The sequence below is a fragment of the Zootoca vivipara genome, chromosome 4 (assembly GCF_965207765.1).
Source record: "Zootoca vivipara chromosome 4, rZooViv2.hap1.1, whole genome shotgun sequence".
Classification (NCBI taxonomy): domain Eukaryota; kingdom Metazoa; phylum Chordata; class Lepidosauria; order Squamata; family Lacertidae; genus Zootoca; species Zootoca vivipara.
The window spans coordinates 77,688,313-77,702,481 of NC_142587.1; the positions used below are offsets into that span (position 1 = coordinate 77,688,313).

Here is a 14,169-nt window from a genome sequence, read left to right on the forward strand (position 1 = left end):
AATTGTAGCCACTGTGTTCATCTCTTGGTCCCCTTGCTGCTGCACTATGAATACCTAAGCCATGGTTTAGTTTGGCATTAAGTCTGATCCTGGGCTCACGCCTTGTCTTGCTTCAGACAAATCATGAGCTGTAGCCAAGTTTTGCTCTTGGCTTCCTACTCATCATTGTTTGTCTGGGGAAGGCAAACTACAACCCTGGCTTGGGAGGTACGCTTAGCCAGACTGTATCTTAGGTCTGGGTAGCTGAGCAGCAGGACCGTGGAAGGAGTTAACTGAGCACAATTTCTGCTGCTAAGTACCCACATAGTCCGCACTTAAAATGTGCTTGGCCGAAGGTTAAATGCACTGAGGCATCACTTGATGGAATTCTCCCCTTATTTCTTCCTCCCATTACACAAGTGTCAAAGCCCCAAACCCTGGTTCCAAAAAGGTTGAGCAAAAAAATGCAAGCTTTGGTCTCATAATCCAAGCATGCCTATGAATTTGATCCTGTTTACAATGAGAAAAGAGTCATAGGAAGAGCCTTCCTTAGCCATGTGTTACAGGCCACGGTGGAGAAAGGAGCACAGGCAAAAGTTTATACGGATGGATATTCAGAATAGGAGGAATCCGTGGGTGGAAACATCACACATCATGAAGGAGAAGCTGGAAGGACACAGCCTGCTCCTCCGGTGTCAATGCTAGATTTGGACCTTTCCTTCAAAAGGATTTCTAGCTGCTGACTACTGCTGACATATGCCACCCTTGGTCTGTAGTTCTTCGAAATTATACCTGAGCTATAGGTACAGTCTCTGTCATATCAGGACGCAAGGATTGATGTGGAATACATAAACAGCAGGAGGGAGGGAGGGAGGAGTATGTCCCTGCCTGTCCTTGGCAGGGTGTTAACTCATAGTTGCCCAGGGCCCTCCTGCATGCCAGCCAGGGAACCCTGGAAGCTGCATAGCAGAGAGAAGGGGGATGAGCACATTTGCCCCTTCCCTATGTACAGATTCACTGAGCCAATCAGGGCAGGTATGGGGAACCTTCGGCCCTCCAGACATTGCAGAAATACAACTACGATCAGCCCCAGCAAGCATGGCCAATGGCCAAAAGGAACTGCTCCCCAAGGAAAAGGAATGGTAAAATATAAAAATGTATTATTTGTCCACAACAGTGCTTGACAAACTGCCTTGAATGCTGCAAGTCGGAATCTTAGGTAGTGTTTGCCCACATTCTGTTTTTTGATAAAAAAAATCCCAGGAAGGCTATCAGTCTTCATTTGCTCTAGCTATGCACCGAAGCAACTGATTAGCAAAGGTGAGGAGATAAAAATGTCAAATTACAATTCCTCCTCTTTTTAGAGTTCACAAAGTTCAGTTCCTCTTGCATTCAACGAGCAGAGTTCACATGCCATTGATTTTTTTCAGAAGCATTTTTAAAATAACCGTTTGCAGACGAAAAACAATCCTGTGCGCTCCTTTCTCAATCCAAGCTCTCTTTCCCTTCCACTGCCCCAAGGTAGCTGTACTCATTTTGTCTGTATCATTTGACTGCATCTGTTTTCCTTTTTGAAAGTTCAATAAAAAAACTATTAATTAAAAAAAAGCAGATACATTTTTATTCATGCTCTCAAAGACAGTGAAGCATCACACTTGTTTGTTATTCCACACTGCATGTTGAGATACTGATCTGCCTGTTCTCTTCAGCGTGACTTTATCCGTTTTAGTTAAAAGAACCTCCGCTACGACTAGTGACAGGACAGTAATAAGGTCACAGATAAGCACCCAGTGAATGTATGTGTAGTCATTTTACCTTGTTATTCCTTCTAAAGGTAAGGGGCACATTAGGACACAGAAGCAATCCTTGGGCTCCTGTGCTTTCTCTTTCTTTTAATGAGAATTGGTGCCCAGGTGATTTGTCCACCGTAAAAAGAGACAGAAGGTCCGTATAGTTAAAGCTATGGTTTTCCCAGTAGTGATGTATGGAAGTGAGAGCTGGACCATAAAGAAGGCTGATCGCCAAAGAATTGATGCTTTTGAATTATGGTGCTGGAGGAGACTCTTGAGAGTCCCATGGACTGCAAGAAGATCAAACCTATCCATTCTGAAGGAAATAAGCCCCGAGTGCTCACTGGAAGCTGAGGCTACAATACTGAATACAATCCTGAAGCTGAGGCTCCAATACTTTGGCCACCTCATGAGAAGAGAAGACTCCCTGGAAAAGACCCTGATGTTGGGAAAGATTGAGGGCACAAGGAGAAGGGGACGACAGAGGACGAGATGGTTGGACAGTGTTCTCAAAGCTACGAACATGAGTTTAACCAAACTGAAGGAGGCAGGGCAAGACAGGAGTGCCTGGCATGCTATGGTCCATGGGGTCACGAAGAGTCGGACACGACTAAACAACAACAACAAAAAGAGACAGATTGAGTCGTGGAATTAGGTCCTACTTGTGTCATCTCTGAGACGTTGCTTAGAGGTTGCATGCCTTATGGAGTTTGGCATATGAACTTGAGGCTCACTCTTGAGCTCCACTTCTTGTTCAGAGGTTACACACATAGCGGAAGAAAGCATGAAGGCTCAAGGCTTTTTTTTTCTTTCTTACATTTTATGCACATGCGTGGACTTGCCCGTAGATGTGCAGACTCAAACAATCTAAAAGTCCCCTTGAGTGCAGTCTGGAGGAAACAACAGTCTCTCATAAGCTCCATTTATTTTAAGGCATTTAGACAGGACACTTACTCAGCAGATTACAACCATAAAAGAATATTCCATTATTTGTTCAACACCCAGTTTGGGATACACTGGTACAATAATGTCCTATACTGTACACAGTACAGTATAGGGCATTGTACCAGTGTAACCAAACTGAGTGTTGAACAAATGTATTGCTAGCACAGAAAGAGCACCAGAGGAGTAAACTAGGGACAAGTCAAAACAAAGCAGAGATATACTCTATCAATTGCTTGTTGTTACCTGTATAGAAATATTCAGGCAGATATGCTGATTGTACTGTGAGAGTCTTCGTTTCGTTCACCTCTCTGGTCTGGAGAAGCACTGAGGCAATGGCTTGAAAATTGCTGTTGCATGATAGAGCAATCAAAAGATGGAGAAGCAGCTTTTTACTATGCTCAAAGACTTCAGGGCGGTAATGGTCAAGGCCTAAGGGAAAGCAGTTAATGGCAATCACTGAATATAAAGTATAAACAAGTCAACAAGTTCCAGATATGGCAAGTGATCCACATGCCTTTAGTACAAAAACAGACAAAAATACAGAGTGTGCTTCCTCTTCAAATATCTTGTTTGAATTTAGTACCGATGAATTTAGTACCAGTGAAAGCTAGGCTTGCACCATTTAATCTGTTAGATAATCAATTAAAAAAAAAACTTTTTGACTGACTATAAGGCTGCCCTTGATTTCTCAAACAGAAGGTTTTAAATATGCACATACATTATTACAGCATGAGCTATTGGGAGCATTGGTTATTGAAGTCAGGTTATAGTAATTAACTTCAAAATCCTGGATGAGCCCACCCAAGAGGTTTCATGTAGACCAGGTTTCATGTAGACCAGGATACTCCAGATCTCTGTGTCTGGCCCACATCCGCCTCCCTAACCTCACCCCTAAGACAGATTGGGGGGCGGGGAGGGGGCGCGAGCAAGGAGAAGTGGGGGGGGGGCCAAGCCCCACTGCACAAGTGGAAGGCCTTGTGCGGGGATTTATTTAATTATTTGATTCATATACTGCCATTCATCATAAGATCTCAGGGCAGTTCACAGTCCACCACTAGGACTCATCGGTCGAACTTCGCTGAGAGCCAGTTCAAAAATTTACATTCATACATTTTGTTACTTCTATGATGAACAAACTATCAAATCAGCTTCAGGGGTGGGGAGGAAACAACACTTCTCTCGAGTTTACCGTGTTAACTGCCGCTTTTCATAAAGTTATAGAGCAAAAAGTAGGAGGGAATAGAGTAGTTTGGGAAGAGCTTACAAAACCCCAAACAAGCATTTCTGGGATTAGCTTCTGATTAAAAACAAGAATGCTGAAACAAAAGCCTGCAAATGAATGAAGGTGGAGGGAGACAACGTAATATGGAGCTTCGTCTGCATTAGGAACTCAAATTCAACTTCAGTTCTTGCTTCTTACCTAAGAAGAGAGCGTGCAATAATAATGGGAGGTGGAGGGCCCAATCTTCCCTTACACTGTGATCTACGACCATCTCGGTCATGAAGATGACAGCAATATTGCACCTGAGAGGAAAAATAAGATGAAACCAGTTCAAAAGCTGCAAGGCGAATGAGGGGGAAATGGCAACAATCACACAATAGCTGATCAGAGAATACTGGGAGTTATCTGAGGTGCAATACAGTCACCTAAGCAATGGTGGATTAATTAAACACAATTAGCTTGGTTGCCCGTTCTATTGAGGCACTGAACATTAACACACAACTGTACTAATGAGGTGAAATAGTAGAGGCATATAGAAGAATGTTCTATAGAACCAATAGAGTGGTACCTTGGGTTACAAATGCTTTGGGTTACAAACGCTTCAGGTTACAGACTCCGCTAACCCGGAAGTACAGTCATACCTCGACATCCGAACGCTTCGACTTCTGAAGGTTTCGACTTCTGAAGTCGATAACCCCCGGAAGTCCTTTCGCCCCCGCACACGTTCTACACCTACGCAGAGCGGCGCGCACGGTCGGCGCGTGCGCCGTAGTGTGAAATTGTGCTTTGCGCATGCGCCGTAGCGGCGCTTCAAGAACCAAAAACCTCGACTTACGAAGACGGCCGCAGAACGGATCGTCTTCGTAAGTCGAGGTACCACTGTAGTACCTCAGGTTAAGAACTTTACTTCAGGATGAGAAAAGAAATTGTGCGGCGGTGCGGCGGCAGCAGGAGGCCCCATTAACTAAAGTGGTGCTTCAGGTTAAGAACAGTTTCAGGTTAAGAACGGACCTCTGGAATGAATTAAGTTCTTAACCAGAGGTACCCCTGTATATAGAAGCGTTCAAGGTCACGACCTTTAAAGCCCTCAATAGCTTTGGCCATGCTGGATCCAAAGCCCTGCGGGCCCCTGACAACGCCCTATACAGCCTCAACAGTTAGCAAAATAATGAATGAAACCCTCCCCCTTTTCTGTCCTGGTTGTCTTGAGTGACAGGGCTTCAGATGTGGTGATGGAACCGCTGCTTCCTAGGCAAGTTTCAGATTGTTGTCAGTGCGTTAAGTTTCAGAATAAATATATCCATTTGCTTCAACTTTAAAACCACCCCTCGCTTAAGAGGCCACGATGGTTTACAATAACTGGTTAAAGCAATAAAAATATTATTAAACTACATAACCACCACAGTTGAAAGAATACCACTAATCAAACCAGATCAATGCAGCAGGCCGCATAATTATGCTTGGAAATGTACTGTGTGGATCTTTTAGGACTGGTGTTATATGGTCCCAGTAGCCACTCCCAGTCACCAGTCTAGCTTCCGCATTCAACATTCAGCTTCACTGCATGTTCACGAGTTCTAGGGTTATGTTATTCATGTTACCTTGGCATGTGAACTTTTGGGAGCATGTATTTCTTAAAGGCTCACCCTGACAACTAGCACGTGAAACCTTGCTTAGAAATGCCCGGGCTACAGTCCTCTGCCCTGCCATGACCCCGACCCACATCAGCTCTGGCGTAGGGGGGAGGCAAACAAGTTTCTGACACAATGTCAGAAGCTTTCTGCGTTAAAAAATGTAATTAATGTGATAACAAGTCACGATGTCTACATTTAGCCTCGAAATCAAAATGAAATTATGCCTGTCAGTGCGGATTATATAAGAAGGTAATTTCGATATAAGAAAAGCACACAGAATGTGACAGGAATGCATTAGGCTGGAGGGTGGGGGCGCGGGGAGTACAGACCCTGGTTTTGAAATCAGATTCTTCATCATCTGTCTGAATCTTAAAGCAGAATCACAAATTAATTCTCCCAGCACAATATTAATGCGCCTATTTCACTTTTGTTCGGAAAAGTGACACACCCCATGTCTCTTACAGCAGGATTAAGATGGTTTCTAATGCAGAGCATGTCAGAAATGTTTTTAGGACCATCAGGAGGCAGTGGGGGCAAACTGTTTTGTAAGACAGATAATGTTAACATCCACCTTACCTGTGAAGTGGCCCTCGTGGTGTAATAGTTTCTGGGAGGTAGTCAACAAGAGGTGCCCAGCACCCTCCATTAAATGGCATCGGCAAGGGCTGTGGCTGTTTGGTCTCCACGATATTCAATAGCCAACTTGTGTATGGAGACACAGGATCGTCTGCAGAGTAACGTATTATGATAACTTAATATGTAGGGAACCCGGTGTTGTTCCGACTTTGTATATTTCGGTGCAGACAATGCAAACCAAACACATGCCTTTGGCCTTTTATATTGAGATACAGTCATACCTTGGTTTTCAAACAGAATGCGTTCCAGAAGTCAGTTCAACTTCTGAAACGTTCCGAAACCAAGGCCCATCTTCAGATTGGCTGCAGGAGCGTCCTGCAGCCAATCGTAAGCCGCGGAAGCCACACCGGACGTTCGGCTTCCAAGGCAAAGTTCGCAAACCGGAACACCTACTTCCAGGTTTGCAATGTTTGAGTTCCGAGTTGTTCATGAACTAAGTTGTTCAAAATCCCAGGTATGACTGTATGATGGACAGCTCTGTATTGCTGGAGTATTTCAATTTTTGTTTGTTGCTTTGTCTTGCTTCCTTGTGCCCATAGTGTTTTCTGAAAACTGGTACACAGAAAGTGTTTACGGCTATGCCAAATCAATGGTGACGTTTAGCAAACCTTAACACAGATATGGCACAAGTAGTAAGAATGAAAATTACATTATACTACTTGAAGTACAATTCTTTTTGGCTTTTTTTTTTAAAGCAATGAAGGATCCTGATCACAGAGCTTCAACCACCCAAAGAACTACAAACTCTGCACAATCCTGCCAATTTTTTAAAAAAATTAGTCCCCTTGATTTCAGTGGGAGATATTTCAGCACATGCTTAATTATTCTGTTGAAACCAGGGGGACTTGAAGACCGCCTTGACTGGATCATGCCTATTACTATGACACCACTCACAAAAAGCAGTGTAAACAAATGTCAAGTCATACTTTTGTCATCATCGTAAGATCCTCCAGAGCTATTGCTGTATCTTGATTCCAATCGATTATGTGCTCTGATCACATTGCTGAACCTTGGAAAGAATGAAAGAACGTGTCAAAATCATTATCTGGGTTCAAGATGGATTATTTTGAAGGTTCTCAAAAGATCAAACCGACAACCAGCCTTGTCTGAATAACTGGCTTATTTGAAGGAACTTGGGTGGTAGCATTCTAGCAAAACCAGATTTTAAAACTGACAAATTAATGCAACAGAAAATTCTAAACCAGCCAAGTGTGTTAAATGATCTTTGAATAACTGTACCACTAAGACATTTTGCTGATACAGGACACATTACCAAAGAATTATGACAAATGTTTCTCTAATCTTCTGATTGGACTTCAGTAGTGGGATCAAAAAGAGAAACAGTCTAACATGTCACCCTGCTTTTGCACTCTTAAATAATTTCTAGCAAATTTTTGTGCGGAGCGCTTGGTACGTCTGTATTACACAATTTATTTATTCACACCTGAAGAAATGGGCAGGCAGATGCTGGATTAAAGAGAAATAAATGTTGTTCTGAATGTTTATGCCATGCTTTTGAAATTTCCAATTTAAACAATACTGCTACATACGTTTTTATAAGGAAAAGGAAGTGTGTGTTGTCCAGAAGAAAAATGATTTATTTGGCAGTTCTTTATGCAGTCTCTTCTGCTGATAACTCAATCTAGGTCAATCTATACATACTGTCTAAATTACACTTTTCTAATCACTGTGGTGTATGTAATGAAAAAATATTTTAGTCAACGAGCTGAAATCTTGTATTCAGAAGTAACACTGGGCTGAAGTTACCAAAACCATTTTAAATTTTTTTTCCATTTAACTTATGAGCAAAATTATTTCTGTCTTATTGTGTGGCCAATTTCATTGCCAGACAGATAGGCATCAGACCACCCAAATTTGGTATCAGAAGGAATTATATTTTAAATTTATGAATATGCAGATTGCATCAGTTGCTTGATGGACCTCAACAGATGTACTGTGAAATTCTCCAGCTGGATAATTCAGCCTTTCTGGTTCACGGAATTCATGTTTAAGAAACAGACAGACTGACAAACAGGTTTTGATTCAGCAGACTACAAACCTTTCATCTGTTTCTTTCACCATTCTGTTATCTTCAATGTCAGGAAAACTATCTTGGCCAGCTACTACCGTATTACTGCTTGAAGTGGTTCCTGTACATGTAAAGCCAACATATATTTACATATATATATATAAACCCACACAAAGTACTTACTCAAGTTTGAAAGATTCAAACAACCAAGCACTGGACAGCCTGGTGTAATACAGAAATCATAGGCTATGAATGCACACCATTAAGTCAGCTCCACACCACAATCATCAGCCTCTCAGAATATCCACACATATTACTTTGGTATCTGTGTTACAAGAAAACAGATACAACGAGGTGTTTTCTCTTTGCCCTCCCCACTTTCCATTCATTCCCTGTAATGAATGGGTTCTTAGAATGGGAGGTTAGGCTTAGTGTGCTCCCTGAGCCATTGGAATGGCAAGGTCATATAGGGGGGGGGTGCTTAGTTCCTTGAGCCCTGGGGGAAGCCATTCTTGAATGCCCCGGCTCTGTTTCTACTGGCCCTGGTGTTGTGGCATCAGCTTCAATGGGCTCCAATCTCCTAGCCTCAGGGTTCGTGGTCCCCCTATCACCAGCATCAAGCTCAAGAGTCAGGAACGTGGTATGGCTCCTTAGCCGGTGACACTGTAGCCTCCAACAGTGTCCTGATCGCTGGTGGATTATGGCATTATGGCAAATTGTCTTGCCGGTATTATACGGTACATTTCTTTGTTGATGAGATAAGGGGGGTCTGAGAAACGACAAGGGGGGGGTTGGGATGAAATTTATTGTAATGCTCTGTTCATGCTTCCTCCATTCACAATATCACGTTGCAATTTATTAGACAGGGGTGCTCAGTTCTTACCAGAAGCGGCTGCTGAGGCCTTGTTGCTGGCAGTGAAGCGATAGAACGGCGGATTGTCACAATGCTGAACTATGGGGTTCACTGGATCTGTTTGCTGAAGCTCAAACAGAAGTTCTTCCATTGTTTGAATAGTGTTGTTCCGACATAAATAGATGGCAACTTTTTTGATCTGAAGAAAAAGTAGTATTTAGCAGCCTCTATAAACTGTAACTTAGAAGTGCACATTTTAAGTATAATAGGCACACATGCATCATTTTAGCTTTGAAAGGATCTAAGATACACCCATCAGAACTACGCTGATCTACATATCTAATGGGCCATAAGATCTGTCTACAATTAGGGGGTGACCCAAATAAAGGGAGGTATGCAGAAGATCATGGATGCAGAAATATTTACCTATGGAAGATACATACTTGGAAATGCATTACGTCTGAAAAGACAACAGTTGTTTCATACTTTAGCTGATGATGTCCCTATAGTATTGGGCAAAGTGGAGGTCTTGCTTGGAGTTCCACGATTAAATTTGGCATTATGCTCAAACTTTCCTGCAGTATAGCATCTGAATTACTCTACAAACTGAGGTAGTTTAATTTATTAAAGACTGATGCTAGGAGAAGCCTATCTTTCTACAGACAGCTGTTTTGCCTAATAGGAACAATGGCTTTGATCCTAAGATAAGTTAAGGGAGTTTAAGGAAGCAGTCACTGATCAGGTGACCATGTCTGTCCATGGGACACTTACAGGGAGGGATACAACCCATCTTTGGATGTCACCCTCTCACTCAGAGAAGTAAAGTTTCTCATCCCCTCCAAGATTTCAGCTGGTAATGTCCTGCAAAAACCCACTATGGAGGGTCAGAGGTCACTTCTGAAGAATGCAGGACAGAGCATGGAGGGGAAGGAATAAGGCTAGGGGATGGGAGATTCAAACAACATCAGACAGAAGTCCACCCAATTTAGTGTGATTTTTTCCCTACCCTCCAGCAGTTCTCTGCATCTCATCTCACATTGTCCCCACCTCCACAGAGGTTTTCAGAGGGACACGAGGGCAAAAGAATAGGAAATCTTCCTTCCCTGAACTTCTCTGGGTTAACTTCTTAGAATCCAAGCCAATACAAGCTTTTTAATAACCATATTTTTCCATCTATAAAATGCCTCCATGTATATTTTAGGGGACTCCAAATTAAGAAAACACCTCTCAGCACTACCCGTGTATAAGATGAACCCCAATTTTAAACCTAATTTTTGGGTAAAAAACCTAGTCTTATACACGGAAAAATACGGTATTTTTTATTTATTTATTTTTAAATCACTTACGTAAGGTAAAAGCATGGTATCGCTGCTGACGCCGCACAAGCTTATGAGAAACTGCAATGTTATTCTCAGGTTGTTGCTCCATTTTTCATTGTTGGCTAAAGCATTCCAGACATTCTCCATTTCAGGTCCAGGGACTTCATCTCCGTACTGCATTGCAGGGGCAGGGGTGGGGGTGGGGACAAAAGGGCAAACTTGATAAAAGTGCAATAAAATGGCCAAAATACAAGAAAACTAAGAGATGCAATGTAATAAAAAATAACTGTTGGGTTGTATTCAGTGCAAGCCAAGTTCCACTAGTGTAGCGGCACTTCTGTTTCTTTTCCACCCCCCCTCCGTCATCCCAAACCTTCTCCAGAAGCTCCCCCAACACTCTGAAGCTGATTTTGAGGGTGCCTAGGGGCACTGGCGGGGAGAGAAGTGTGGAAAGTTTCATTTGGCTACTGCAATTACCTTGTCTAGCGGAATGGGAGCACTGGATACCCAACAACTGTTTTTGCTTGACAGCCGAGTATCAAGCTGAACCATCACAGGTCGAACAACAAAGCAATATAATTTAACCCAATAACCCACCTCCATCATTCTGCCTGGACACTGAGGTCCAGCACCGAGGGCCTTCTGGCGGTTCCCTCGTTGCGAGAAGCCAAGTTGCAGGGAACTAGGCAGAGGGCCTTCTCGGTGGTGGCGCCTGCCCTGTGGAACGCCCTCCCAACAGATGTCAAAGAGGAAAACAACTACCAGACTTTTAGAAGACATCTGAAGGCAGCCCTGATCAGGGAGGCTTTTAATGTTTAATAGATTACTGTGTTTTGGAAGCCGCCCAGAGTGGCTGGGGAAACCCAGCCAGACGGGTGGGGTATAAATAATAATAATAAATAATAATAATAATAATAATAATAATAATAATAATAATAATAATAATTATTATTATTATTATTATTATTATTATTATTATTATTATTATCTATAGCACCAGAGGTAGAAAATCTAACCGATCAGGTCAAACACTGGCTTGTCTAAAACTACAGAAAAATACTAAGAAAGCCAGTGTGTTGAAGCAGATTAGATTTAAGGCTGGAGAGAACCAGGTTCAAATTCCCGGGTGGCCCTCAGCAAGTCACAAGGCTGTTGTGCATGCAACCTTCAACTTGAAATATAGGGGAAGCATGCAGAAATGAACCGTTGGTCAAAAGCAGTACTGGATTTCATATTTAAAAGCATATTATTTATTTGCTTACCTTAGCAGTCATGTACATCAGATTATTAAGCACCAGGGATGTAGCCTCTGGAGAGCCCCAGCCATTTCCCTTCAGTCCGCAGGTGACAGCTATTTCCCCATCTTTGTCCTTTATTTCATCCTCTGGGGTGCTTGGGCTTGACCCTGGGAGAAGAAGCCTGCTGTCTACAAGTTCAATGTTGTGAAGCCACGGCAGCAGGTAGGTGAGCATGATTTGGCGCCCATTTGGATGCGTTGTTGGAAACCTCTGACTCACTTCTATAAACAATGGGAAACAAGAGCTCATAGAATTTTAGTTTCAACCAGCTAGACTGCAGCATTATTCAAATGCAACTTGTGTGTAGGGACTTCCAGGCTGAAGCATGGAAGTGGGGCTGGTCTCTTAACCCCACCCCCCAATGCTGCGTCACCTTCCTCCAAGTTCCATGCATGGAGAGCTTTTTGTCGGCAAAGAAACCTTAATGTAAGAAGAAGCTGCTGGATCAGGCCACTGCCCCACCCAGTTCAGCATCCTGTTCTCACAGTGGCTGACCAGATGCATGCAAGAAACCCACAAGAAGGACCCAAGCACAAGAAACCCTTGTGGTTTTCAGCAACTGGTATTCAGAAGCATGAGGGCCACTAATTGTGGTGGTAGAGCATAGCCATCATGGACTAGTAGCCATTGATAGCTGGATCCTCCATGAATTTGTCTATTCCTTTTAAAGCCATCCAAGTTGGTGGCCATCATTGCCTCCTGTGGGAGCGAGTTCCATGGTTTAACAATGCGATATGTGAACAAGAAATTTCTTTTGGCTGTCCTGAATCTTCACATGTAGGGCTTCCTTTGCAAATGATATAATTCCACACCTGGATGTCAGAGGAAGGAGACACAATGCTGGGGCTAAAAGCATGGACCTCATCCTGTCTCAATGCCCTACGCATAACATGCATGAGCAGGTTTTGTGGCATTCAGTTAAACCACCTGTCCTTAAAAGGATCAAAAAAATGATGATTTCAGGAGCTTTTTGTTCTGTGTCTAAGTCATATGTGTAGGAATATATTGTTATGTGCTGCATTTTCAGCAACTGATAACTATTCAACTTCTGCTACCTGATGACCTTAATCCTGTGAAGGAAAAGAACATTTATGAAGCACAAAAGCATAGATAAACTGATTTCATGTTAACATCACCACCTGAAAACCAATGAGACTAACGACCAAGTAAAACGAAGGGATTAATATTGAGTTTCGAGCCCTAATTTTAAAAATTCTGTTCAACAATCAGAAAGGGTCCCTGACTTTGTGTTTTAATTGTTTGTGTGGTATGGATTGTTCATTTGTGGGAGATTTTCTGTTGCCCACATGTTTTGCTCTTATGCTTGCTATAACCAAATGCATAGCTGTATATGCTCCAACTTTTTAGTGTTTCTATGCTTGTTTTGCTTTTGTATGGAAAGTCTTCATAAACTGCTTTTAAAGGAAAAAGGGAAAAAAGAAAGGGTCTTCCTAACGTATCACACAGTGAAATGACACAGATAACAGATAAGTAAAAGCAATTTAAAAAAAATTAATGCTAAAAGTATCAAAGCGGGGGGAGGAGGAGATGCTTCTTAAAATTTACCCCCAAAGTATCAAATTTGTTGAATATGTCAAGTTACATAAAACAAGAATGTCAAAAATGCTTCACAAAGAGTTATTATGCAATAATGTGGGATACAGCAATAACCTCCAAGTGATCACAGATGTGGGAGTTCCATCCTATTCGGGAGCACAAAAAGAGTCGCAGGGAAAAGAAGGCAAACCTAATCTGCTTCCCCAAGAACAGGTAGTTTACTAATTCGCATTCATTTTTAAAAAATCACTAGAAACGCTTACCTGAAAAGAGTGGAAGCGTGAGCTCCGGGTACATTCTTGCCAGTTCATAGGACAGATGCGCTAGTGAGACGCTGTACAGCGGCGGCAATGGGCCGTGAGTCCCATAAAGTATACTGCCAGGTCTTTGCTCAGCTACTTTCTTTGAATAAACAAAAAGCTTGGCCTCCAAAATCTGCGGGCGAAGATAAATGACAAAAGCGGCATTACAGGTTTTCAACAGCGTCTTACAAGAATCCAAATCGCCAGGGTATTAATCTGTACACACAGCCTTGCATTTAGGCACTAGCCTGGTAGCCGTATGCAACCAGGAATTATGCACAGGCAGGTTTCTTGGCTCCACCTGTTCAGCCAGTTCATTTGGCTTCTCTTTTAGTGTCAAAAAGGGAAACCTCTTCCACAACCAGAAAACAAAGTGGGCTGGTGGAGAGGAGATAGATTGTGCCATTCCTTTCCTACTCCGCCAATCCACTTGGTAGAAGGCTACCCCTCTTCCACAGCCAACATGGAAACGCTGGCTATCAACCACTTGGAAGGCTAGTAAAAAAAAAAACCAATCTGTAGGCTAGAAACCTTTGTGGGCTTATTCACAAGCCTGATCGACTATACTTTCCTTTTTTCAGCTGGTAGGGGTTAATTGCCCTGCT

General features: G+C 42.6%; 1 protein-coding gene across 8 annotated transcripts in view; it reads right to left on the minus strand.

Annotated features, from left to right (window-relative positions):
• The window catches only part of FRY (FRY microtubule binding protein), a 194,176-nt gene that overhangs the window by 47,361 nt on the left and 132,646 nt on the right, over positions 1 to 14,169 (minus strand). For all 8 annotated transcript variants that reach the window (XM_060273790.2, XM_060273787.2, XM_035115757.3 and 5 more), the window contains 9 exons: positions 13,526 to 13,697; positions 11,670 to 11,926; positions 10,435 to 10,581; positions 9,119 to 9,287; positions 8,266 to 8,356; positions 7,133 to 7,215; positions 6,147 to 6,297; positions 4,135 to 4,238; positions 2,958 to 3,143 (listed from right to left, as the gene is read on the minus strand). In XM_060273790.2, coding sequence (XP_060129773.2) covers positions 2,958 to 3,143; positions 4,135 to 4,238; positions 6,147 to 6,297; positions 7,133 to 7,215; positions 8,266 to 8,356; positions 9,119 to 9,287; positions 10,435 to 10,581; positions 11,670 to 11,926; positions 13,526 to 13,697 — 1,360 coding nt within the window. The remainder of the gene's footprint in view (positions 1 to 2,957; positions 3,144 to 4,134; positions 4,239 to 6,146; positions 6,298 to 7,132; positions 7,216 to 8,265; positions 8,357 to 9,118; positions 9,288 to 10,434; positions 10,582 to 11,669; positions 11,927 to 13,525; positions 13,698 to 14,169) is intronic.